We start from the raw sequence: 27,756 nt of genomic DNA, 5'->3' as shown, positions 1-27,756 counted from the left end.
ACACAATATAAATACAATATAAAAACGTAGGTGCCTATATAACATAGACGTTACAAGTAGTAATAAAAAACGATGTAGGAATAGTGTCAAAAAGACAACTCTAACTTGGGAAAAAAATGGCGTTAAATAAAACAACGTACACAGGTAAATTTAAATATAATAAGTTTGTTGTTAGGAGTACGGAGGAAAACATTTTTAACAAAGTAAATAAATTTGTTGTTCATAGTATAAGTACAGTTAATTTCGACTCATGAGTTTTGAATGTCCCTGTTTTAAATCAGAATGACGCTTGATACACTCACATACCAAACCGATATTCATGACAAATATGACTATCACAACTTTGGCTTTCAAATTTAGGCACATAGTACCATTTTTTCATTCTTTTCTTCTAGCTACGATTAGGGACTTTATTAGTTTGTCACCTGAACTAATTCTAGCCTATCTTTGGAATATTAATAAAAATAATTAAAAACATTGTTAAAGAAGAACCTGAATTGCTATGGTGAACAATATTTCAAGTGGGCATTGTTTTAAGAATAAGTTTCAAATTAGATTAATTTAGGGATAAATACCCTTAGTGATCATGTGTACAAATATAATCTTTCTAAGTAAGAGCATTGTGTCCAGGTGACTGTATTGATAGGACTTAGCATTATTTTAATTATTGCGTTAATTCGCCAACCACCCTTTTACTTGTAATTAAGAATCTGATTTATGAGAATAACACAACTCCAAATAGTCAGTTTAAGTGGAATTTACATTTCGGGAAAGAACTACCATGGGGCGATATTTGGGTCACTTTGAATAAGAATTTAGCAAATAGGAAAACTAAACAACTTCAATGGAAGCTACTTCATAATATAATTTACACAGAAGAAAAATTACAAAAAATGAATCGGTCAAACGGAAAGTGTCACTTTTGTAATGAAAAAGGATCACTGTTTCATCTTTTTATTTACTGTACACTGGTGGAAGACGTTTGGAGGGAAATTTTTTAGAAAATATGGGAATTTTGTTCAAAATTGGGATCGAAAAATTACAACAATCGGAAACTAGTATCATTTTGGGTGTCATAAATGCAGATACGGGTTATTTGGGAAACTAGAAACATCACAAAATATCAAAAGAAAGGGATAAGTAAATCGATGATTTTCAATATGATAAAACATGAAATGCAATTTTTGTTCAAACCCCTTAAACGAAATACGAACAATGAAGCCTTTTCTACTATGTGCGACACTTTTTGTATATAAATATATATTTTTGCGTGGTCAGGCCAGTGTAATGACCTCTTCAATACTGAATAAATTATCATGCATTACTCTCAACTCCCTTTATATACTATGTATTTTCTATTGTGTATGTAAATTATGTATAATTATGTATATTATGTACTTGTAACAAGGACAGGTTGTATCAACAGGTACATATTATAAGCAAATATTTACTTACCATATCTTTGAAATAAATCATTTTTGGGAAACAATATCTTAAATCCAACTTTTATAAAAGAACTACTGTAACACATTAATCTTCCTTTAAGTTAATTTTTAACGAGTAGCACGTGGCAAAAGATCACTCGACCAGAAATTTAAAGTAATAGAAATTAACATAACAAAAGAACGGAGTGAAGTGCTATAAAATTGAAACTGCCTAATAAATACAGGTAGCTTTTTGAGAGAAAAAAAAACCCCGATAGAATGAATACTTTATTCAAGCAATTATATTTCTTGTGATATTAAAAATATATAGATAGATTACACTACATGTACATTTGTACAAAGATAGATGATATTTATAAAGATAGATGTTAATTATTAATAGTGTGAGTTTTTTTTTTCTCATTTGCTTTTTCCCCGACAAATGAGCCTGTAAAAATCGGGGACCCCATTGTTGCTTCCCTGGGCAACTTAGGGTTGATGTAACAGGTGATTATTAATCAAATATGTTTAAAATTAAAAAAAAAAAAAAAAAAAAAAAAAAAATCTGATTTGTCATGATTTACATATTTCACCGTTGCGAGATCTATGCCGTAGCTATTACAGGAAAAATTTGTAAGAAAGATGTGACGAAATGTCTGTTTATACATCTTTATGTAATATGATATAACGGGCAGAATATTATTTACAATACTGAGTTTGAACATACTTGTTAGTTGTGTGAATCTAAGAGGAAAAGGGGGCTAATGTAGGTTACATATTCATGTCTTGTATATGTCGTCTTGTCTTATATTGAAACATGACGATTACAATTTTGTTAACTTGTGAATGTATATATATGGCGCTCGACACAGTGCAGCCGTTGTTGCCAAGATGTCACAGAAACAAGGGTTTGAATCCCGCTAAGAAAGGAACACAAATTTGCAACGCTTATTTGCAGATCTAACATTGTTAGGCTACATTTAATACGAAGTTTATATGGATTATGGTATTAGCCCTGTATAACGTATAACCAAGTGTTATCCAATTAAGAACGTCTGTCCTATAATTTTCAATGTTTAGACGTTTATAATAAAAATTAAAGTTTGATGTGACGGAATGGTAATTTTATAATCATCCTTACGACAGACAAACATAGCTTATCTGAAAGGTACACCATCTGCTTGCCACTATACATCATGTTCTGTGTTACAACCCTAAATCAAGCCGACAAGGAAAAGCATTACTTTATTTAACAAAAGCTATATTTTAAACCATGATAACTTTTAAGTGTTTTGTTCACATTTACCAATGTTTGACCTTGATATATGTACGAACCCTCTTAGAATGCTGCTCATGGTTTGATTTTCATTTTAATTGGCCAAGTGTCATTTCTATTGACTGAATTTTGGTGTTGTGTAATGCTACTGTTGTTTATGATGATCATCTACTATCTGGTTTGCAATTAAATCACTTATTTTATACTATTTATATATAATGTTGCTTTAATGGGGCAATCTTTCTGTTTTCAATATAATGGAATTTTATGCAACTGTCATACAAGTGAGAGGTGTAGCTAGTTAAAAAATCAAGTTTAATCCATCATTGTCTACATAACGGAATGCCTGTACCAAGTCGGGAATATTACAGTTGTTTTCCGTTCGTTTGATATGTTTGAGCTTTTGATCTTGTCATTTGTTAGGGAACTTTCCTTTTTTAATTTTCCTTGGAGTTCGGATTTGTTTTTATCTCTATTGACTTATGAGTTTTCGAACAGCAGTATACTACTGTAGCCTTCATTTAATTATTTTACTGTTGACGTTTGCATTGGTAGAACATTACATTTAATTTATAAAAATTTGACGTAAATAACAGGAAACTGTTACTTTAACTGGCTGGAAGTCTACATATTTGTACACTATTTCATTTATCTCTTAAAATTTACAATCATTCAATTATTTATTATGTTTACCTTTTGTTCTATAGTAAATACCAGATATCTCTGTTTGAATTGAATAATTATCAGTCTGATTGTGAACCGTTGTGCATCGACTTGATGACTGGTTGTAATAAATTGCATCACAGAACTCTTCAGAGTCACACATACAAGCGCATTCTATCAGGCCTAGTGCGGTTATACTTTTGCCGATGCTTCCCTGTACAGGACTAACATTAAGTTCAGGAATGTTAACCATGAATTTTTCTGCTTTACCTGAAAACAGTAATGAAATCATTATAGCCAATGTTTAGAACATTTGTTCAAAGATTGGAAAATATTTACTTACTCCTTCTAATCCAGAGCTTAGGGAACTCTAATGTAAACTTACTTGAAATGATTGTTCAGCCTTTTAAAAATGTTTAATGTATTTTCTTTAGTGGTCTTGTTGGTATGTATTATCTGCATAACATGAAAACAGCAACAAATGCATCCTCATTTTTAGAATATTTGTTCAAAGGTTGGAAAATAATTACTTGACTTTCGACTTTCTTCTCCTGAGCTTAGGAAAACCCTAATTGAAACTTACCGAAACTGATTGTTCAGCCTTTTTGAAATAATGAAGTTTTTCTTTGATGGGCTTGTTGGGAAAACCTCTGTATTTGATCATCATGATCCTTTTCTTGAAAGCCTGAATGATGGTAAATCAAAAGAACGGTGAAGGAAATAACCAACATGTGATCGAAAAGTGTCATTATAGGAGATGACCTAGGAATAAAGAAAAATGAACAGATCTTACATTAATACATAATATCCTTAGAGTTATTGAACGGATAATTTTCCTACAGTATTCAATCCAATAGCTGCAATAAGTTAAACAGAAGATACTCTATAAAAAAAAACACAAACATAGTAATGTTAAAACCGGAACTATCGATTGATTGTTGATGTTTGCCAAATGTCTAATGACAAATACTGGATGCAAAATCTGGAAGAATGTTATTTGACAAAAAGCCCAGGTAAAATCTTGGGATTGTTGGATCACAATATTATTCATATGCAAGTGAATTTCTTAGAAAGCATGATATTTTCTATCTTATTGGAATTCTATTGTTCATCTCGTAGGGAAAAATACAGAAAACAGCACTTTTTAAATTTCATTCGTCCGAAGCGCTTTTCTGATTTAGCTTCATCAGGATCCATGAAAGCCGAATATTTGAAGGCCAAGCATGTATAAAATCCGGAGAAGTTGAAGAGTAAATGACCAAAAAAGATCTAAAGATATAGCCAAATTCATCTAAGGTCAACTTTGCCACAGGGAGCAGAAACCTTAATTTCTTTAAAATTTCTAAAAGAAAACAACACTTTATAAATTTCATGCGTCCGAGGCGCTTTTCTGGATTTACCTTTATCAGGAACTCCAAAAGCCGAATATTTGAAAGCCAAGGATGACAAATAGAGCTTCTGTTTTAATGCTCTTTTGAATCAGCATCTTTTGCATGTTAAGTGGTTGGGATTAAAATGAACGAATATGGACAATAAGATTATAAAAAAAGTTCATTGGAGATCCATACACAATATTTAATATACAGATGGTATATTGCAAAAACAAATAAATCAAATGAATACTATAAAATGACAACAACAAAGAAACTAGGTTTTAGTTGCAGTATATCAAAGGTGATCATTAACAACTTGCAAGTTAAACTAATCAATTCAAACATATGTCTGAATAATTCAATCGTTGAAAAGAAGATATTGTTAGGACTCTGTACAGGAATAACCAAACATGACATTTTTTATAATACAATGTTTGCTTAAACATTGTAGTGGTCTAAATGAACAATGTAAAATGTCGCAACGCTTCAAAATACGATATAATGCCTATGTCCGCACAAAATATCCTTAATCGCTTGAAATCTTGAAATGTAAAGTAAAAGCTCATCTGAAATTATGCTTCATTCAAATGTTAATGACATGGTCGATAAATCGGAATTAAAGTCACAATAATTCTGAAAATTTAGGCAAAAGTCATTATTCCTTGAAATGAAACACTATTTGTTCTCTTTCGTTGTATCAGATTAATTTAAGAATAGTGCTGTTTATCTTCTACGGATTGTTAAGGGTTGTGCTGGTTTTATATACTTGTAACAAAGTTTCCGGACGATGACAATACCGTTGAATTAAGGACGTAGCCAGATAAAATATATCTGCGTCTTTGAATTCAATTCAAACGCGATCAACTTTAGCGTTGCTTCCGACATTGGCTCTCTGTAGAATATTTGTAAATTCTATCATTTAATTTCGGAAGTGTTAAATTGGAGGTGTAATAAATGGATTGAACTCGATAAATAATTATCAAATCAATAGAATAGAAGCAGACAAACAATTATTTAGATCGCATTACTATAGTCATTTGGAAATTCTGGGACAATATAGAGGAATTTGTTGACGGCTTTGATGCAGTGTCAAAACATTATACTACCTCTATATAAACTTAACACATGCTTGGGGACAAATAGTATAAAAGCCGACTTAAATGAATATTAAAGTGACAGCAAAGGACAAATATCGATTCGTTAATGTCCTTAAGATGTGCTATATAGAATCAAAAATATATACTGAATATGAAATTACAATTCAATCCGATTACTTTCAGTCAGAATTCTTTCGAAGGTCTTCGCCTATTACAAGTTCTATTTATAAGCAATAGCTGTTAAAAACTATTCAAAGGAACAGTTGTACGCAGCTACAATTATGTTGTATATAAAATCGAATATGTTTTACTCGAGATAGCTTGAGAAGGCAAATCTGTTCTAAATAATAGAGAAAAATTTCTTTAATACGTTTACTTATAGCAAAGATGTTAATGTCTCTGAATTGTTTTAATTTTGTTTTGGATTTTGATGTTGGTATCTGATCAATGGTATCTTTTACAATTATTCACACGTTGTCTAAACGACTTGACGTTGATATTGTAGTTTGTCAGTCATTCACGATGGTGTTTCCTTGCGTTATTGTCTTATCAAAGTTTACGGAACATGATCATTCCTATTGACAACAATGGATGCAATTAAAGTTTCTTATAAAACTAAAGTTATCATATTAGATATCTACTCTGCTTAAGATTTCAAGTCATTTTTCATTAATTTCAGGATGTGAAATCCAAAGCCAAAGGATACAAACAAATAAAATTATCAGGTTGTTACAGATTTTAAGGAAAGATTTATGTTTCTATTGATAAATAAAACAATTAAATTCGAATCAGCATAAGCATCTATTTATCAAGTTATGAATAATTTTACACTTTAAATACATAACGACCTTTGTAAGTCTTTGGACTTTCAAATTACAAATCAACGACTTAATCATGTCTTTGGGTAAAATTTTACCAAAATTAACCATTGTATTGCTATCCGGATGTACGGGGAAAACAATATAAAGTACATTTCAATGCACATTTATACCTTTTAAAAAAAAAACATTAGGCGAAATAGTTAATCCAAAATTGTGTGACACGCTTTAAATAGTAAACAAATTACACTGAAAAAATAAAGTTTACAAAAGAAATTGCTAAGAATATGTAAGGGATATTTACAGTTACAACACACTTCCGTTGATAGTAGAATGTGAATGCAAAAGTGTTTGTATGAAAAAAGATCATACAATGGAGTAAATAGAAAAAAAAACATCAGTTGAAGAAAGGCATACAACACCTAAGCCACATCATATATCAAAATGTTTGATACACATGACTTCAGCGATCTGGTGTTAAAAAAAGAGTAACTCATTTTGTTTTAAAATGTTGTGGAATATTTAATTATCCTATTCTGTACATTTCTTGTTATCAGCAGGTAATAGTTTTCTCCATTTCTGTATTCCTTTTTATATTAATCTTCTAATCATTTGAATATTGTCATCTTTCTGTAATTTATGTCATTATTCACGTTAAACCTCCTCATAACCCTCCAAATAACAAGTACATTTAACAGAAGTTACAAATTAATATTTACCTTTTGAAAGAATGAGAATGAGCAAACACTTCCAAATCAACTCCATCATAATTTGTAACAAAACTGTCACTCTGCAACTTATATAGCATCATCTGATTTTAATCCTATACAAAGAATTTTAAATTGCTCGCCGTGTATGCTATAGGTTAAAACAGATTTAATATATGTATGTACATGGATTGATGAATTCCTTATTCCGTTCCAATATAATACATGTAAACTGATGGATTTGAATGTAAATTATACGAGTAATATAACAATAACAAATTACATGTCTGTATAATAAAGTATTTAGAACTTTTCATTCATGCTCCGAGAGAGTAAAAATTAATCATAAAAAGTTGAAGAGATGTGTCGAAATTTTCTTAAACCTGGAAACGTCTTGACGTGTGTTTAACCAGATATGGTTACTGTTTCGTTTCCTTAAGCTAATGTCCACATAGCAATTGATCAACTTTAAATAGATTTGTTAAATTATTAATGAAAAGTCAAAATAAAGTCTAAGAATTTCAGCAAATTGTCAGATATACGCAATACTTTAGGTTTTTTAAAATTATAAATGTCAATGAAGAGATGATGTTTTAAAACGTTGACTGCTATACACTTGTGGTGTGTCCTTTGTCAATGTTTTATCTCTTATCTACTGTATTTCTAAATTTACCCTGTATTTATTTTACTCTCCTGCCATTTTCAAAAGATTTTCAACCTCAATTAGATTTAGAGCAACACAGTTTTATGTGTGTTCTTTCATTCTTTAACAACATTATTTTGTGTTTAAATACATATGTTTAGGGTAACAATACTAAAAGATAGCTCAAAATTACAAACTTGAAAGTTTATCTCCAGTTTTGATAATTTATCAAAACAAATGAATAAAAAAGATACTTCAGTAATATGGGAATTATTTCTATGTATTGTCTATCAGGTAAACATTTTTTATATTGGTTATGGATGTCTTTTGATTCAAGCTCCTTAAATCACATGCAAAATTCACATTATAGTATTACAAAGTACCAAGACCAGGGCCGACAGCTATGTATAGCGCTGTATTTTAATTTCACTGTTTGTTAATTGTTGAAAAATCTAAAAAGCTTTAAATTAGGCTGTTTGATATTCAAATTCAACTAAATTTCATCAACATTGTGATTTTAAACCCTGTAGGGTTCTCTTGTAGTTTTGATTTACTACCTCTGGGCAGTGTCCACTGTCGGTAGAAATCCTCTTGTAGTTTGTATTTGCAATCATTAGGTCGGTGCCCCTGCTGGTAGAGGTCATCTGGAATGTTAGATTTATGTTGGTGGCATTGCTGGTAGAAGTTATCTTATAATTTTGATTTACTTCCAATAGGTCGGAGCCACTGATGGCGAGATTGTGGTTATTAAGATTTACTACCACTGTTACGGCATGATGAGGATTTCTTGTAGTTTTGATTTACTTTCGTTAGGTTGATGCCACTAGTGGTAGAGGATATATTGAAGATTGATTTACTATGACAAGACTAGATCAATGTCAATGATTTCAGAGTTTATCTTGTAATTTTGATTTACTTTCGTTAGGTTGATGCCACTAGTGGTAGAGGATATATTGAAGATTGATTTACTATGACTAGACTAGATCAATGTCAATGATTTCAGAGTTTATCTTGTAATTTTGATTTACTTTCGTTAGGTTGATGCCACTAGTGGTAGAGGATATCTTGAAGATTGATTTACTATGACTAGACTAGATCAATGTCAATGATTTCAGAGTTTATCTTGTAATTTTGATTTACTTTCATTAGGTTGATGCCACTAGTGGTAGAGGATATCTTAAAGATTGATTTACTATGACTAGACTAGATCAATGTCAATGATTTCAGAGTTTATCTTGTAATTTTGATTTACTTTCGTTAGGTTGATGCCACTAGTGGTAGAGGATATCTTGAAGATTGATTTACTCTGACTAGACTAGATCAATGTCAATGATTTCAGAGTTTATCTTTTAATTTTGATTTACTTTCGTTAGGTTGATGCCACTAGTGGTAGAGGATATCTTGAAGATTGATTTACTATGACTAGACTAGATCAATGTCAATGATTTCAGAGTTTATCTAGTAATTTTGATTTACTTTCGTTAGGTTGATGCCACTAGTGGTAGAGGATATCTTGAAGATTGATTTACTATGACTAGACTAGATCAATGTCAATGATTTCAGAGTTTATCTTGTAATTTTGATTTACTTTCGTTAGGTTGATGCCACCAGTGGTAGAGGATATCTTGAAGATTGATTTACTATGACTAGACTAGATCAATGTCAATGATTTCAGAGTTTATCTTGTAATTTTGATTCAATACTATTAAGTCTGTTCCACTGCTGGTAGTGATTATGTTGTTATTATTATTCAATACCATTATGACGGTGCGACTGCCGTTAGAGGTTTTCCACTGCTGGTAGTGATTATGTTGTTATTATTATTCAATACCATTATGACGGTGCGACTGCCGTTAGAGGTTTTCCACTGCTGGTAGTGATTATGTTGTTATTATTATTCAATACCATTATGACGGTGCGACTGCCGTTAGAGGTTTGCCACTGCTGGTAGCGATTATATTGTTATAATTATTCAATATTATTATGACGGTGCGACTGCCGTTAGAGGTTTTCCACTGCTGGTAGTGATTATGTTGTTATTATTATTCAATACCATTATGACGGTGCGACTGCCGTTAGAGGTTTTCCACTGCTGGTAGTGATTATGTTGTTATTATTATTCAATACCATTATGACGGTGCGACTGCCGTTAGAGGTTTGCCACTGCTGGTAGCGATTATATTGTTATAATTATTCAATATTATTATGACGGTGCGACTGCCGTTAGAGGTTTTCCACTGCTGGTAGTGATTATGTTGTTATTATTATTCAATACCATTATGACGGTGCGACTGCCGTTAGAGGTTTTCCACTGCTGGTAGTGATTATGTTGTTATTATTATTCAATACCATTATGACGGTGCGACTGCCGTTAGAGGTTTGCCACTGCTGGTAGCGATTATATTGTTATAATTATTCAATATTATTATGACGGTGCGACTGCCGTTAGAGGTTTTCCACTGCTGGTAGTGATTATGTTGTTATTATTATTCAATACCATTATGACGGTGCGACTGCCGTTAGAGGTTTTCCACTGCTGGTAGTGATTATGTTGTTATTATTATTCAATATAATTATGACGGTGCGACTGCCGTTAGAGGTTTTCCACTGCTGGTAGTGATTATGTTGTTATTATTATTCAATATCATTATGACGGTGCGACTGCCGTTAGAGGTTTTCCACTGCTGGTAGTGATTATGTTGTTATTATTATTCAATACCATTATGACCGTGCGACTGCCGTTAGAGGTTTTCCACTGCTGGTAGCGATTATGTTGTTATAATTATTCAATACCATTATGACGGTGCAACTGCCGTTAGAGGTTTTCCACTGCTGGTAGTGATTATGTTGTTATTATTATTCAATACCATTATGACGGTGCAACTGCCGTTAGAGGTTTTCCACTGCTGGTAGTGATTATGTTGTTATTATTATTCAATACCATTATGACGGTGCGACTGCCGTTAGAGGTTTTCCACTGGTGGAAGTGATTATGTTGTAATGATTATTCAATACCATTATGACGGTGCGACTGCCGTTAGAGGTTTTCCACTGCTGGTAGTGATTATGTTGTTATGATTATTCAATACCATTATGAAGGTGCGACTGCCGTTAGAGGTTTTCCACTGCTGGTAGTGATTATGTTGTTATGATTATTCAATACCACTATGACGGTGCGACTGCCGTTAGAAGTTTTCCACTGCTGGTAGTGATTATGTTGTTATTATTATTCAATATCATTATGACGGTGCGACTGCCGTTAGAGGTTTTCCACTGCTGGTAGTGAATATGTTGTTATTATTATTCAATACTATCATGACGGTGCGACTGCCGTTAGAGGTTTTCCACTGCTGGTAGGGATTATGTTGTTATTATTATTCAATACCATTATGACGGTGCGACTGCCGTTAGAGGTTTTCATGTAATCCCGATATACAACCACTAGTTCGGTACGACTGCTGAAGAGTTTTTATTAATTTTTGATTTATTAGCACTTGGTCAGTGACACATCTGGTAGACCTGATAAGTCAACAAGGGATTTCAAAGTACATAAAGATGCGACAACGTTTGACCTAATAGGACTGTCACCTACGATCCATTTTAGAGATAACTGTATTGTATTTGACGCTTTGGGGACGTCCATCGGTAGTTTTACTGTCGCAAATTTAGTTTACCTGGCGACGCGTAGCGGAGACAGGTAAACGGGTATTTGCGACAGTAAAACTACCGATGGACGTCCGCAAAGCGTCAAATACAATACAGTTATTTCTATTCTAATGCAAAATAAACAAATTATTCAATTTTAGTCATTATTTCAGTGTAAAATTTTCATTAAACGAAAATTCCGCGAAATGATGTTATCTTCTTTTGCGCCTAAACTAGGTGACGTCATAGGTCTGCTTTCGGCATCAAACGTAAACACCGGGCGTTTTCTTGCTTCTTGTCCGCTTCAAAATGTAATAAAATTGGATGAAAAGAAGATTTGTAATTCCAAATGTGAGTTAATTTGCTTATTATTGGAGAAATTACATGTCAATATATTCCGGAATTCAAAATGTCGGCTTCCTTAGTTACAGACAGGGAGATAGAGAATTTTACGCTTGTCGTCATCCAATCAGAGCCATTGATACACAATAATTGCATTAGAATATTGTTTTCAACTGTTCACTAAATATGGCAATGATACAAACTTTGCTATGAGCGGATCCCCTGCAATACTTAAATTCCAAACAGCTGAGGCATATTCAAAATATTAAATTGACCAGTTTCCTATCCTAAAAATAATAAGTGGTATGAAAACCAATGGTATTACATTCTTATACGAGATTTTTAAACATTTTAAATGTTTAACAATTGCTGTTTCAGTATAAATGAAGGCGACCGTAGCTTGGGACATAAAAATCAAGGTTACAAACAAAAAATGAGGATATCGCATGAACTCTAAAAATAGCGTGAAAGGGGGCGTCGGTGGGAATAGGACACAATTGGTCAACTTACAGATCAGATGACTATACTGGTATGTAACATAGTAATGATGTCAAGAATTGTGTCCTTGTTGTACCCCCTAAAAATGTATCAAATCGCTTTGTTACAGTAAAAAAAATATGTCATTTCTTACTTTTTCAGCTGTAGGATTCCCACCAGGCGGTGTTGCAGGATTATCTGCTGGTGAGTATTTTTTTCACGTTTATTTGATATATGTGGAAACCTATTTCATAACTTTTTCATTAATCAAAATATTACCTCTAGCGGTATTTTGTTCCTTGTGTGTGATTGATTTAATCATTTGTTGATCATTTCATATTTCTCTTTTCTTTTCTTTAATATATTACTATTCGGTATACTTATTTGTTTTAATAATAAATCAATCATCGTTCTCAAATTTCAGGGACTGGACGTTTACAGCCTGCTAAAGCAAGAATGACACAAGGAATAAGAACTATTCGTAATACAAACCGTGTTCGTTCGATTGATTTAACGTTGAAATGGGTATCAACGTGTATTCAACGTTGAAACAATGTTACATTTTCAACGTTGAGTAATAAATATTTATTCAACGTTGAATTAACGTTGATCATTTCAACGTTGAAATTGGAACGATGATTCTTCATTGAATAAACGTTGAAAAGTATTTACTGTATGTAAACCTATGTATACAAAACATAATCATTAACTCAAGGCAGTACATGCATGACATATCAGTATATATTTATAATTGTAGGATAAGAAAAAAGGGGGGTACGCAAAAAGATTTACACTAGTAAATACTAAATGTGATCAAGGCAGTACATGCATGACATATCAGTATATATTTATAAAGAAAAGTATTAAATAGGTATTCGATTTTCACCAAAATATTATGAAATGAGATCTTAAGGGCCCATAGTGAACGATATAATATATAATTTCCACCAATTTTACTATTTTTAAGAGAATTTAAGGTGGAAAGCATATCTGAATTCTCTTAAGGTAAAATTTGAGACATTAATATGCTTGAATGAATTGTAGGATAAGAAAAAAGGGGGGTACGCTAACGATTTACACTAGGAAATACTAAATGTGATCAGGTGTTCCCAACACGTACAATGTATACTATAGATATATGTCTTCTTTTAGTTTAAGGCTAGGTAAACTACATGCGATGGATGATTATAAACAATAAATTTGGACTGGACATCAAAATATTAAACATGTGTTAAATGATCATGTGCAGGAATTTAAAATGTGAAATTTATATTATTTTTACATTAATAATACCACAAAATGCAATTACTTCACTCTATTAGAAGGAAACTAGAATGTTCATTCATAACTTATAACCTTTCTAACGTCATTCTATTTTTAAAACAAGTCTCTCTGACCCTGATCTGATCTTCAGGTGATCTCTGTTGTAATACGGGAAACGTAGTTAAATAAAGGCAACAGTGGTATACCACTGTTTGAAATTCATAAATCGATTGAGAAAAAACAAATCCGGGTTACAAACTAAAACTGAGGGAAACACATCATATATAACATATTAACATAACATGTGTGCCCAATCAATTAGAACTACTTTCAAATCAATATAACCATACACCTTAATAGAAGTAATAAACAACAAAAGGACGACACAACTTTAAGTAAACAATAACAACAAAAGGACAATATTACATACATTAGAAACTTTTAGCTATTTCTTTACTAAGAAAAATAACAACATTATCACATGCTAGGCAGACACAAATTCAACAATATGTATTCTCAACAAAGACAATTATTTACGTGAAGGGTTAAGACAATTGCATAGAATACAATAAAAAGAATAAGCTTACTTCAGAATAAAGGAGGTAGAAAGATTGCGTTCAGAATAATTGAGGACTTACACAGTGAAAACTATCGACCATATTTGTAGACTTCGTATTCATAAAACATTGTCATGTACTCGTCCTGAATATGCACAAAAAACCTGCACAGTATAGCTGCCTGTCTACCATTAATAACAACAGCACAAATTTAAAAAGAAGGTCAAAATATGTATGCAGCTATATAATAGATTTTATTAATGTACTTTCAACTACTATTCAACCTTGAATCAACGTTGAATGGATGTTGAAACTTCAACGTTGAAATTTCAACGTTGATTCAAATTCTCAAAATCAAACATAAATTTGACATTGTTTCAACGTTGAGAAACAACATTGTTTCAACGTTGAATCAACGTTGAGTGCCTACTGGGTTTGCATATGATAATGTTCAGCAACAATCGACAACCACTGATTTACAGGCTCCTGACTTAATTTAGACATGCACATACATGATGTGGTGGGGTAAAACATGTTTGAAGACACCCAACTATTGTCTGTGTAAATTGCATTCATCGCGGGTAACATTAGAAGACATTTTAAAAGATCATTTTCTGTTGTATTTTGTAATTTATGGTATATTTTTAATATCACAAGAAATATAATCGTTTGAATAAAGTATTCATTCTATCGGTTTTTTTTTCTCTCAAAAGAGCTACCTGTATTTATTAGGCAGTTTCAATTTTATAGTACTTCACTCCGTTCTTTTGTTATGTTAATTTCTATTACTTTAAATTTCTGGTCGAGTGATCTTTTGCCACGTGCTACTCGTTAAAAATTAACTTAAAGGAAGATTAATGTGTTACAGTAGTTCTTTCATAAAGTTGGATATAAGATTTTGTTTCCCAAAAATGATTTATTTCATAGATATGGTAAGTAAATATTTGCTTATAATATGTACCTGTTGATACAACCTGTCCTTGGTACAAGTATATAATATACATAATTATACATAATTTACATACACAATAGAAAATACATAGTATATAAAGGGAGTTGAGAGTGATGCATGATAATTTATTCAGTATTGAAGAGGTCATTACACTGGCCTGACCACGCAAAAATATATATTTATATACAAAAAGTGTCGCACATAGTAGAAAAGGCTTCATTGTTCGTATTTAGTTTAAGGGATTTGAACAAAAATTGCATTTCATGTTTTATCATATTGAAAATCATCGATTTACTTATTCCTTTCTTTTGATATTTTCCGATGTTTCTAGTTTTCCAAATAACCCATTTCGTGATAAGAAGCACCGTATCTAAAATTTGAGAATATGATGTATCTGCATTTATGACACCCAAGATGATACTCGTTTCCGATTGTTGTAATTTTTCGATATTCAATTTTGAACAAAATTCCCATATTTTATCAAAAATTTCCCTCCAAACGTCTTCCACCAGTTTACAGTAAATAAAAAGATGAAACAGTGATTCTTTTTCATTACAAAAGTGACACTTTCCGTTTGACCGATTCATTTTTTGTAATTTTTCTTCTGTGTAAATTATATTATGAAGTAGCTTCCATTGAAGTTGTTTAGTTTTCCTATTTGCTAAATTCTTATTCAAAGTTACCCAAATATCGCCCATGGTAGTTCTTTCCCAAAATGTAAATTCCACTTAAACTGACTATTTGGAGTTATGTTATTCTCATAAAAGTATCTAATATCTTTAAGGCGCAATTTTTTAGCATCAACGACAACTCCATTTTTTGAAATTTGACAAGAATTTATTATTTTCATAGGTCTATCGGAATGACTTTGTATGATGGGGTCTGTTTTTAAAAGGTCAATTTGTTGAGGCGTTAACGAAGCTTTAATGCGGCTATATTGTGCTATCCAGTTCCTTTTATCTTTAAGGTTGTTAAAAATTTCAAAAGAAGGATTCATTTTTTAAGTCCCATATATCTTTTATTTTTTTTATTCCACTGGAGGCAAAATTTGCATAATATAAGGCATGACCCTTGAACTTGAATATACAATTGCCGAATATATTTTCTTCTAAAAGGTCCTCTTTCGTAACAGATTTTTGGGTTTTCTGTAAGTCAGTCCAGGAAATTAAAAGTTCTTTATAATATTTAGACATTTTTATTTGACTAAGACCTCTAGTGTCCGAACAAGAACATATAAAAAAGTCTGTATCATATTTTTCGTCTAGTGACGTTAACCAGTATTTACCTATTGCATTCCATTTTTTGTATTTTTGAGTTTACAATACTGTACATACTTTTAACCTGTTTTGATTTAATAAAGTCTCTTAAGTTTATCATTCCTATCCCCCCCTTTTTCATTCGGTAAACAGCACACTGTTCTTGCGATTTGGTTTGTTTTCCCGTCCCATATAAAGGACCATATAATATTATTTATTTGTTTTTCGTATATATCTGGAATACCTCTCATTTCAATTTCGTATCCAATCATAGACAATACAAAAGATTTAATAATTAAAACTTTTCCCGTAAATGTGAGATCTCTTGATTTCCAAACCTCCATACAGCTTTTTATTTTATTTATTTTTTCTAACCAAATTTGATCTAAGTCCACCCCATACCCATGTTGAACCCCTAATGCTTTCACAGGCCACTTAGACCATTTAATTTTGTTGAATTTTGGTTTTTTATTTCGCCACTTGCCTGAATACATACCCACAGTCTTTTCCATATTCATTCTAGCCCCTGAAGCGTTTTCGTACAGTTTTAAAGTTTTAAATGTTTCTTCGATAGACTCCTCACTTTTATTAAAGAGTTGAGTATCGTCAGCAAACATATTTAGCTTTGTTTCAATATAGTCCCCAGTACTAGTTGGGAGTTTTATTCCTTCTATATTAGGGTTGTTTCTAATTGATGCTGCAAGTGGTTCTGCTTGCAGAATATATAACATAGGAGCAATTGTGCATCCTTGACGAATTGAACGAGTTATGCTTACAAATCTAGAAGTAAACCCATTCGTATGAATACACGTCTTAGCGTTAATGAAAAGCATTTTTACCCAACTCCTGAATTTTTCCCCAAACCCAAACAAAACAAAAATCTATCCATTCCCAATCCGCCCTATCAAATGCTTTTTGCTGGTCCAAGAATAATATCGCACCCTCCTCATTTTCTAATTCACAAAAATCTATTACATCTTGCAGTAATCTATTGCCTTGAAAAATGTTGCGCCCTTTGACAAACCCTTTTTGATCCAAATCAATTATTTGCGGTAGTACATTTTTTAACCTTTCCGCGAGTACTTTGGAAATAATTTTATAGTCCGTGTTCAAGAGCGTTATAGGACGCCAATTCTTCTCTCTCCCCAGACTTAAACATAAGCGTTATCATACCTCTGTATTGAGATTCACAGAGAAAATTTCCTTAATAACCGCCACGAAGTCGTCGCTTATCAAATACCAATACGTTTTGTAAAATTCATTCACAATTCCGTCTTCCCCAGGGGATTTATCAAGTTTCAAATTTTTAACGGCCTTACTTATTTCATCCCAAGTTATTTCCATTTCACACATTTTTTTATTTTCTTCACTTAGTTTATGATCTATATTCTGTAATAGATTTTCTGCATCATCCCTATCCCACCCCTCGGACGTAAATAATTGTTTGTAGAAAGATACTTGTTCTTCTAGGATGGATTCTATATCAGCTTTATACATTCCGTCTGAACCTTTTATTCTAGTCCATAATTTTTCCGCGCCCCTCTTTTTTTCGAGTTTAAAGAAGTACCCTGTAGATTTTTCGCCTTTCTCGTACCAGTTAACCTTGGACCTTATTCTGACTGCCTCTGCTTTTTTGGCATAATGATCTTTAATTTTAACTTTCAAATTATCTAATTTGTTTTCATTATTGATAGGATCCGTTCCTGTAATATTATCCAACCTTTTTTCCCACTCCCTTATTTGTTTTTCTGTTACGTTTGATTGCTTTGCAACTTGTATAGTAATACTTTTTATTTTTATCTTAGTATCCTCCAACCATTCTAGATTATTTTTGAACTGATTTTTTTTAGTTTCCAGTTTCCCCAAAAGCTTTCGAACGTATTTCTAAATAAATCCGATTGGATAACTGATGAGTTCATTTTCCACGTTCCGGGACCGCGTTCTGGTTCATTTGTTTTTAATTTCATGAACACACCGTCGTGGTCACTGAACGGAAAATAAACTATTTTTACCTGTTGTGATTTATATTGAAGCTCACTACTTATAAAGATATAATCAATTCGTGACCTTGAGTTACCCCGGCAAAACGTATATTGTTTGTCTTTAGGGTATCGCTTTCTCCACACGTCTATTAACTGATTATGCTCGACAAATGTTTTTAATTCAAGTGATCCTATGTCGTCTCGAAAAGGCACCGGTTTTCGATCTAAATTTTTTATAAGAGCACAATTAAAATCTCCAAGAACGATATTTCTATTATCGTTATCAATAAGTATATCTTTTTCAAAAAATGATTTTCTGTCACCAGCCAAATTGGGAGCATAAATATTGTAAATAAAAATCCCATTATTACCTGGCGTTTTAACATGTACAGAAATTGTTCTACCATTACTATCACGTCCGGTTTCAGTGATTTCAAATTTAAATTTTTCAGAAAAAAGAATCGCTACCCCTTTTGAACTACTTGATCCATGATTCCAAAAACTTTCCCCCTTCCATTCATTTTTCCATTTCGATTCGACATCGCTAGAGCTATGTGTTTCTTGCAAGCATATTACATCAATATTTTTCTTTTTACACCAATAAAAAACGGCATTTCGTTTTTTATTGTCTACCATACCATTGACATTTAAACTAACAATAGATATTGACATAATTCAAAGTTATAGTGAAATAATGCTTTGTTTTGTTCATTCATTTTACGTGCTATATATATATGTAAAAAAAATAATTTATACACAAATGTATGAATAGAAAGTTTCACACAATTACAATCGTTTCATTCTCTTCGTATATGACACCGTCACAGTTCACTGGGGTGAGCAAACACCCGTAACAGCTACTTTAACTATAAATAAATAAACACCTTCATTCATTTTTCCGACTTGTGATCTAGGCGGCGAAGCCCACATGGGTTACTAAAAATGATCATAGAAATTTTGTTTTCTTCGATCAACATGGTAAATAAACATGTTGTATACTTTACTATTTGACAACACATTTGCAGTTTCATAGTGTAATTAACTTTGGTGAACATACATAAGTTACACCAACTCTTTGAAATATTTATCAATCTTACATTAAAGGGTCGTAATTCAGGACATAGCCCACGTGTGTACATGTAAATAAAAATAAGCATAGAAATTTTACAAGCTGTTTAAAAATAGCATTGAATTTGAATATTGTTGACAAAGTTGAATTATACAGATGCATTATAGCAAATTATATTTCGACAACAATAAAAAAAATCATGTATACTATATATATTGTAAATAGTAAGTTAATATGATTTGGGCATCTTGGTTACTTGCTTCTCGCTTGAGCCAGGAGTGGCACTTGAACTTCCTTTCTTTTGATATTTTGCGATGTTTCTAGTTTTCCAAATAACCCATTTCGTGATAAGAAGCACCGTATCTAAAATTTGAGAATATGATGTATCTGCATTTATGACACCCAAGATGATACTCGTTTCCGATTGTTGTAATTTTTCGATATTCAATTTTGAACAAAATTCCCATATTTTATCAAAAATTTCCCTCCAAACGTCTTCCACCAGTTTACAGTAAATAAAAAGATGAAACAGTGATTCTTTTTCATTACAAAAGTGACACTTTCCGTTTGACCGATTCATTTTTTGTAATTTTTCTTCTGTGTAAATTATATTATGAAGTAGCTTCCATTGAAGTTGTTTAGTTTTCCTATTTGCTAAATTCTTATTCAAAGTTACCCAAATATCGCCCCATGGTAGTTCTTTCCCAAAATGTAAATTCCACTTAAACTGACTATTTGGAGTTATGTTATTCTCATAAAAGTATCTAATATCTTTAAGGCGCAATTTTTTAGCATCAACGACAACTCCATTTTTTGAAATTTGACAAGAATTTATTATTTTCATAGGTCTATCGGAATGACTTTGTATGATGGGGTCTGTTTTTAAAAGGTCAATTTGTTGAGGCGTTAACGAAGCTTTAATGCGGCTATATTGTGCTATCCAGTTCCTTTTATCTTTAAGGTTGTTAAAGATTCATTTTTTAAGTCCCATATATCTTTTATTTTTTTTATTCCACTGGAGGCAAAATGTGCATAATATAAGGCATGACCCTTGAACTTGAATATACAATTGCCGAATATATTTTCTTCTAAAAGGTCCTCTTTCGTAACAGATTTTTGGGTTTTCTGTAAGTCAGTCCAGGAAATTAAAAGTTCTTTATAATATTTAGACATTTTTATTTGACTAAGACCTCTAGTGTCCGAACAAGAACATATCAAAAAGTCTGTATCATATTTTTCGTCTAGTGACGTTAACCAGTATTTACCTATTGCATTCCATTTTTTGTATTTTTGAGTTTACAATACTGTACATACTTTTAACCTGTTTTGATTTAATAAAGTCTCTTAAGTTTATCATTCCTATCCCCCCTTTTTCATTCGGTAAACAGCACACTGTTCTTGCGATTTGGTTTGTTTTCCTGTCCCATATAAAGGACCATATAATATTATTTATTTGTTTTTCGTATATATCTGGAATACCTCTCATTTCAATTTCGTATCCAATCATAGACAATACAAAAGATTTAATAATTAAAACTTTTCCCGTAAATGTGAGATCTCTTGATTTCCAAACCTCCATACAGCTTTTTATTTTATTTATTTTTTCTAACCAAATTTGATCTAAGTCCACCCCATACCCATGTTGAACCCCTAATGCTTTCACAGGCCACTTAGACCATTTAATTTTGTTGAATTTTGGTTTTTTATTTCGCCACTTGCCTGAATACATACCCACAGTCTTTTCCATATTCATTCTAGCCCCTGAAGCGTTTTCGTACAGTTTTAAAGTTTAAAATGTTTCTTCGATAGACTCCTCACTTTTATTAAAGAGTTGAGTATCGTCAGCAAACATATTTAGCTTTGTTTCAATATAGTCCCCAGTACTAGTTGGGAGTTTTATTCCTTCTATATTAGGGTTGTTTCTAATTGATGCTGCAAGTGGTTCTGCTTGCAGAATATATAACATAGGAGCAATTGTGCATCCTTGACGAATTGAACGAGTTATGCTTACAAATCTAGAAGTAAACCCATTCGTATGAATACACGTCTTAGCGTTAATGAAAAGCATTTTTACCCAACTCCTGAATTTTTCCCCAAACCCAAACAAAACAAAAATCTATCCATTCCCAATCCGCCCTATCAAATGCTTCTTGCTGGTCCAAGAATAATATCGCACCCTCCTCATTTTCTAATTCACAAAAATCTATTACATCTTGCAGTAATCTATTGCCTTGAAAAATGTTGCGCCCTTTGACAAACCCTTTTTGATCCAAATCAATTATTTGCGGTAGTACATTTTTTAACCTTTCCGCGAGTACTTTGGAAATAATTTTATAGTCCGTGTTCAAGAGCGTTATAGGACGCCAATTCTTCTCTCTCCCCAGACTTAAACATAAGCGTTATCATACCTCTGTATTGAGATTCACAGAGAAAATTTCCTTAATAACCGCCACGAAGTCGTCGCTTATCAAATACCAATACGTTTTGTAAAATTCATTCACAATTCCGTCTTCCCCAGGGGATTTATCAAGTTTCAAATTTTTAACGGCCTTACTTATTTCATCCCAAGTTATTTCCATTTCACACATTTTTTTATTTTCTTCACTTAGTTTATGATCTATATTCTGTAATAGATTTTCTGCATCATCCCTATCCCACCCCTCGGACGTAAATAATTGTTTGTAGAAAGATACTTGTTCTTCTAGGATGGATTCTATATCAGCTTTATACATTCCGTCTGAACCTTTTATTCTAGTCCATAATTTTTCCGCGCCCCTCTTTTTTTCGAGTTTAAAGAAGTACCCTGTAGATTTTTCGCCTTTCTCGTACCAGTTAACCTTGGACCTTATTCTGACTGCCTCTGCTTTTTTGGCATAATGATCTTTAATTTTAACTTTCAAATTATCTAATTTGTTTTCATTATTGATAGGATCCGTTCCTGTAATATTATCCAACCTTTTTTCCCACTCCCTTATTTGTTTTTCTGTTACGTTTGATTGCTTTGCAACTTGTATAGTAATACTTTTTATTTTTATCTTAGTATCCTCCAACCATTCTAGATTATTTTTGAACTGATTTTTTTTAGTTTCCAGTTTCCCCAAAAGCTTTCGAACGTATTTCTAAATAAATCCGATTGGATAACTGATGAGTTCATTTTCCACGTTCCGGGACCGCGTTCTGGTTCATTTGTTTTTAATTTCATGAACACACCGTCGTGGTCACTGAACGGAAAATAAACTATTTTTACCTGTTGTGATTTATATTGAAGCTCACTACTTATAAAGATATAATCAATTCGTGACCTTGAGTTACCCCGGCAAAACGTATATTGTTTGTCTTTAGGGTATCGCTTTCTCCACACGTCTATTAACTGATTATGCTCGACAAATGTTTTTAATTCAAGTGATCCTATGTCGTCTCGAAAAGGCACCGGTTTTCGATCTAAATTTTTTATAAGAGCACAATTAAAATCTCCAAGAACGATATTTCTATTATCGTTATCAATAAGTATATCTTTTTCAAAAAATGATTTTCTGTCACCAGCCAAATTGGGAGCATAAATATTGTAAATAAAAATCCCATTATTACCTGGCGTTTTAACATGTACAGAAATTGTTCTACCATTACTATCACGTCCGGTTTCAGTGATTTCAAATTTAAATTTTTCAGAAAAAAGAATCGCTACCCCTTTTGAACTACTTGATCCATGATTCCAAAAACTTTCCCCCTTCCATTCATTTTTCCATTTCGATTCGACATCGCTAGAGCTATGTGTTTCTTGCAAGCATATTACATCAATATTTTTCTTTTTACACCAATAAAAAACGGCATTTCGTTTTTTATTGTCTACCATACCATTGACATTTAAACTAACAATAGATATTGACATAATTCAAAGTTATAGTGAAATAATGCTTTGTTTTGTTCATTCATTTTACGTGCTATATATATATGTAAAAAAAAAAATTTATACACAAATGTATGAATAGAAAGTTTCACACAATTACAATCGTTTCATTCTCTTCGTATATGACACCGTCACAGTTCACTGGGGTGAGCAAACACCCGTAACAGCTACTTTAACTATAAATAAATAAACACCTTCATTCATTTTTCCGACTTGTGATCTAGGCGGCGAAGCCCACATGGGTTACTAAAAATGATCATAGAAATTTTGTTTTCTTCGATCAACATGGTAAATAAACATGTTGTATACTTTACTATTTGACAACACATTTGCAGTTTCATAGTGTAATTAACTTTGGTGAACATACATAAGTTACACCAACTCTTTGAAATATTTATCAATCTTACATTAAAGGGTCGTAATTCAGGACATAGCCCACGTGTGTACATGTAAATAAAAATAAGCATAGAAATTTTACAAGCTGTTTAAAAATAGCATTGAATTTGAATATTGTTGACAAAGTTGAATTATACAGATGCATTATAGCAAATTATATTTCGACAACAATAAAAAAAATCATGTATACTATATATATTGTAAATAGTAAGTTAATATGATTTGGGCATCTTGGTTACTTGCTTCTCGCTTGAGCCAGGAGTGGCACTTGAACTTCCTTTCTTTTGATATTTTGCGATGTTTCTAGTTTTCCAAATAACCCATTTCGTGATAAGAAGCACCGTATCTAAAATTTGAGAATATGATGTATCTGCATTTATGACACCCAAGATGATACTCGTTTCCGATTGTTGTAATTTTTCGATATTCAATTTTGAACAAAATTCCCATATTTTATCAAAAATTTCCCTCCAAACGTCTTCCACCAGTTTACAGTAAATAAAAAGATGAAACAGTGATTCTTTTTCATTACAAAAGTGACACTTTCCGTTTGACCGATTCATTTTTTGTAATTTTTCTTCTGTGTAAATTATATTATGAAGTAGCTTCCATTGAAGTTGTTTAGTTTTCCTATTTGCTAAATTCTTATTCAAAGTTACCCAAATATCGCCCCATGGTAGTTCTTTCCCAAAATGTAAATTCCACTTAAACTGACTATTTGGAGTTATGTTATTCTCATAAAAGTATCTAATATCTTTAAGGCGCAATTTTTTAGCATCAACGACAACTCCATTTTTTGAAATTTGACAAGAATTTATTATTTTCATAGGTCTATCGGAATGACTTTGTATGATGGGGTCTGTTTTTAAAAGGTCAATTTGTTGAGGCGTTAACGAAGCTTTAATGCGGCTATATTGTGCTATCCAGTTCCTTTTATCTTTAAGGTTGTTAAAAATTTCAAAAGAAGGATTCATTTTTTAAGTCCCATATATCTTTTATTTTTTTTATTCCACTGGAGGCAAAATGTGCATAATATAAGGCATGACCCTTGAACTTGAATATACAATTGCCGAATATATTTTCTTCTAAAAGGTCCTCTTTCGTAACAGATTTTTGGGTTTTCTGTAAGTCAGTCCAGGAAATTAAAAGTTCTTTATAATATTTAGACATTTTTATTTGACTAAGACCTCTAGTGTCCGAACAAGAACATATCAAAAAGTCTGTATCATATTTTTCGTCTAGTGACGTTAACCAGTATTTACCTATTGCATTCCATTTTTTGTATTTTTGAGTTTACAATACTGTACATACTTTTAACCTGTTTTGATTTAATAAAGTCTCTTAAGTTTATCATTCCTATCCCCCCTTTTTCATTCGGTAAACAGCACACTGTTCTTGCGATTTGGTTTGTTTTCCTGTCCCATATAAAGGACCATATAATATTATTTATTTGTTTTTCGTATATATCTGGAATACCTCTCATTTCAATTTCGTATCCAATCATAGACAATACAAAAGATTTAATAATTAAAACTTTTCCCGTAAATGTGAGATCTCTTGATTTCCAAACCTCCATACAGCTTTTTATTTTATTTATTTTTTCTAACCAAATTTGATCTAAGTCCACCCCATACCCATGTTGAACCCCTAATGCTTTCACAGGCCACTTAGACCATTTAATTTTGTTGAATTTTGGTTTTTTATTTCGCCACTTGCCTGAATACATACCCACAGTCTTTTCCATATTCATTCTAGCCCCTGAAGCGTTTTCGTACAGTTTTAAAGTTTTAAATGTTTCTTCGATAGACTCCTCACTTTTATTAAAGAGTTGAGTATCGTCAGCAAACATATTTAGCTTTGTTTCAATATAGTCCCCAGTACTAGTTGGGAGTTTTATTCCTTCTATATTAGGGTTGTTTCTAATTGATGCTGCAAGTGGTTCTGCTTGCAGAATATATAACATAGGAGCAATTGTGCATCCTTGACGAATTGAACGAGTTATGCTTACAAATCTAGAAGTAAACCCATTCGTATGAATACACGTCTTAGCGTTAATGAAAAGCATTTTTACCCAACTCCTGAATTTTTCCCCAAACCCAAACAAAACAAAAATCTATCCATTCCCAATCCGCCCTATCAAATGCTTTTTGCTGGTCCAAGAATAATATCGCACCCTCCTCATTTTCTAATTCACAAAAATCTATTACATCTTGCAGTAATCTATTGCCTTGAAAAATGTTGCGCCCTTTGACAAACCCTTTTTGATCCAAATCAATTATTTGCGGTAGTACATTTTTTAACCTTTCCGCGAGTACTTTGGAAATAATTTTATAGTCCGTGTTCAAGAGCGTTATAGGACGCCAATTCTTCTCTCTCCCCAGACTTAAACATAAGCGTTATCATACCTCTGTATTGAGATTCACAGAGAAAATTTCCTTAATAACCGCCACGAAGTCGTCGCTTATCAAATACCAATACGTTTTGTAAAATTCATTCAAAATTCCGTCTTCCCCAGGGGATTTATCAAGTTTCAAATTTTTAACGGCCTTACTTATTTCATCCCAAGTTATTTCCATTTCACACATTTTTTTATTTTCTTCACTTAGTTTATGATCTATATTCTGTAATAGATTTTCTGCATCATCCCTATCCCACCCCTCGGACGTAAATAATTGTTTGTAGAAAGATAATTGTTCTACTAGGATGGATTCTATATCAGCTTTATACATTCCGTCTGAACCTTTTATTCTAGTCCATAATTTTTCCGCGCCCCTCTTTTTTTCGAGTTTAAAGAAGTACCCTGTAGATTTTTCGCCTTTCTCGTACCAGTTAACCTTGGACCTTATTCTGACTGCCTCTGCTTTTTTGGCATAATGATCTTTAATTTTAACTTTCAAATTATCTAATTTGTTTTCATTATTGATAGGATCCGTTCCTGTAATATTATCCAACCTTTTTTCCCACTCCCTTATTTGTTTTTCTGTTACGTTTGATTGCTTTGCAACTTGTATAGTAATACTTTTTATTTTTATCTTAGTATCCTCCAACCATTCTAGATTATTTTTGAACTGATTTTTTTTAGTTTCCAGTTTCCCCAAAAGCTTTCGAACGTATTTCTAAATAAATCCGATTGGATAACTGATGAGTTCATTTTCCACGTTCCGGGACCGCGTTCTGGTTCATTTGTTTTTAATTTCATGAACACACCGTCGTGGTCACTGAACGGAAAATAAACTATTTTTACCTGTTGTGATTTATATTGAAGCTCACTACTTATAAAGATATAATCAATTCGTGACCTTGAGTTACCCCGGCAAAACGTATATTGTTTGTCTTTAGGGTATCGCTTTCTCCACACGTCTATTAACTGATTATGCTCGACAAATGTTTTTAATTCAAGTGATCCTATGTCGTCTCGAAAAGGCAGCGGTTTTCGATCTAAATTTTTTATAAGAGCACAATTAAAATCTCCAAGAACGATATTTCTATTATCGTTATCAATAAGTATATCTTTTTCAAAAAATGATTTTCTGTCACCAGCCAAATTGGGAGCATAAATATTGTAAATAAAAATCCCATTATTACCTGGCGTTTTAACATGTACAGAAATTGTTCTACCATTACTATCACGTCCGGTTTCAGTGATTTCAAATTTAAATTTTTCAGAAAAAAGAATCGCTACCCCTTTTGAACTACTTGATCCATGATTCCAAAAACTTTCCCCCTTCCATTCATTTTTCCATTTCGATTCGACATCGCTAGAGCTATGTGTTTCTTGCAAGCATATTACATCAATATTTTTCTTTTTACACCAATAAAAAACGGCATTTCGTTTTTTATTGTCTACCATACCATTGACATTTAAACTAACAATAGATATTGACATAATTCAAAGTTATAGTGAAATAA

The 27,756-nt window shown here is 32.1% G+C and overlaps 3 protein-coding genes across 13 annotated transcripts in view; 2 read left to right on the top strand and 1 right to left on the bottom strand.

Moving 5' to 3' along the window:
• Positions 1–3,626, bottom strand: part of LOC127731031 (low affinity immunoglobulin epsilon Fc receptor-like) — a 51,374-nt gene extending 47,748 nt beyond the window's left edge. For 2 of the 4 annotated variants that reach the window (XR_007995419.1, XM_052239807.1), the window contains exon 1: positions 1,456–1,668. Coding sequence is in view for 3 of the 4 variants with exons in the window: in XM_052239807.1 (XP_052095767.1) it covers positions 1,456–1,531 (76 nt within the window). In the remaining variant the exon portion in view is untranslated. Of the gene's footprint in view, positions 1–1,455; positions 1,669–3,393 lie in introns of those variants that run through there. The other 2 variants (XM_052239803.1, XM_052239805.1) reach the window with 1 other exon arrangement.
• The window catches only part of LOC127731028 (cytochrome P450 20A1-like), a 249,664-nt gene that overhangs the window by 101,540 nt on the left and 120,368 nt on the right, over positions 1–27,756 (top strand). The window lies entirely within an intron of this gene.
• Positions 1–27,756, top strand: part of LOC127731025 (uncharacterized) — a 349,419-nt gene that overhangs the window by 312,429 nt on the left and 9,234 nt on the right. The window lies entirely within an intron of this gene.

Source organism: Mytilus californianus, unplaced genomic scaffold, assembly GCF_021869535.1.
Source record: "Mytilus californianus isolate M0D057914Y unplaced genomic scaffold, xbMytCali1.0.p SCAF_2, whole genome shotgun sequence".
Taxonomy (NCBI): domain Eukaryota; kingdom Metazoa; phylum Mollusca; class Bivalvia; order Mytilida; family Mytilidae; genus Mytilus; species Mytilus californianus.
This window is presented reverse-complemented; position numbering and strand designations above follow the sequence as displayed.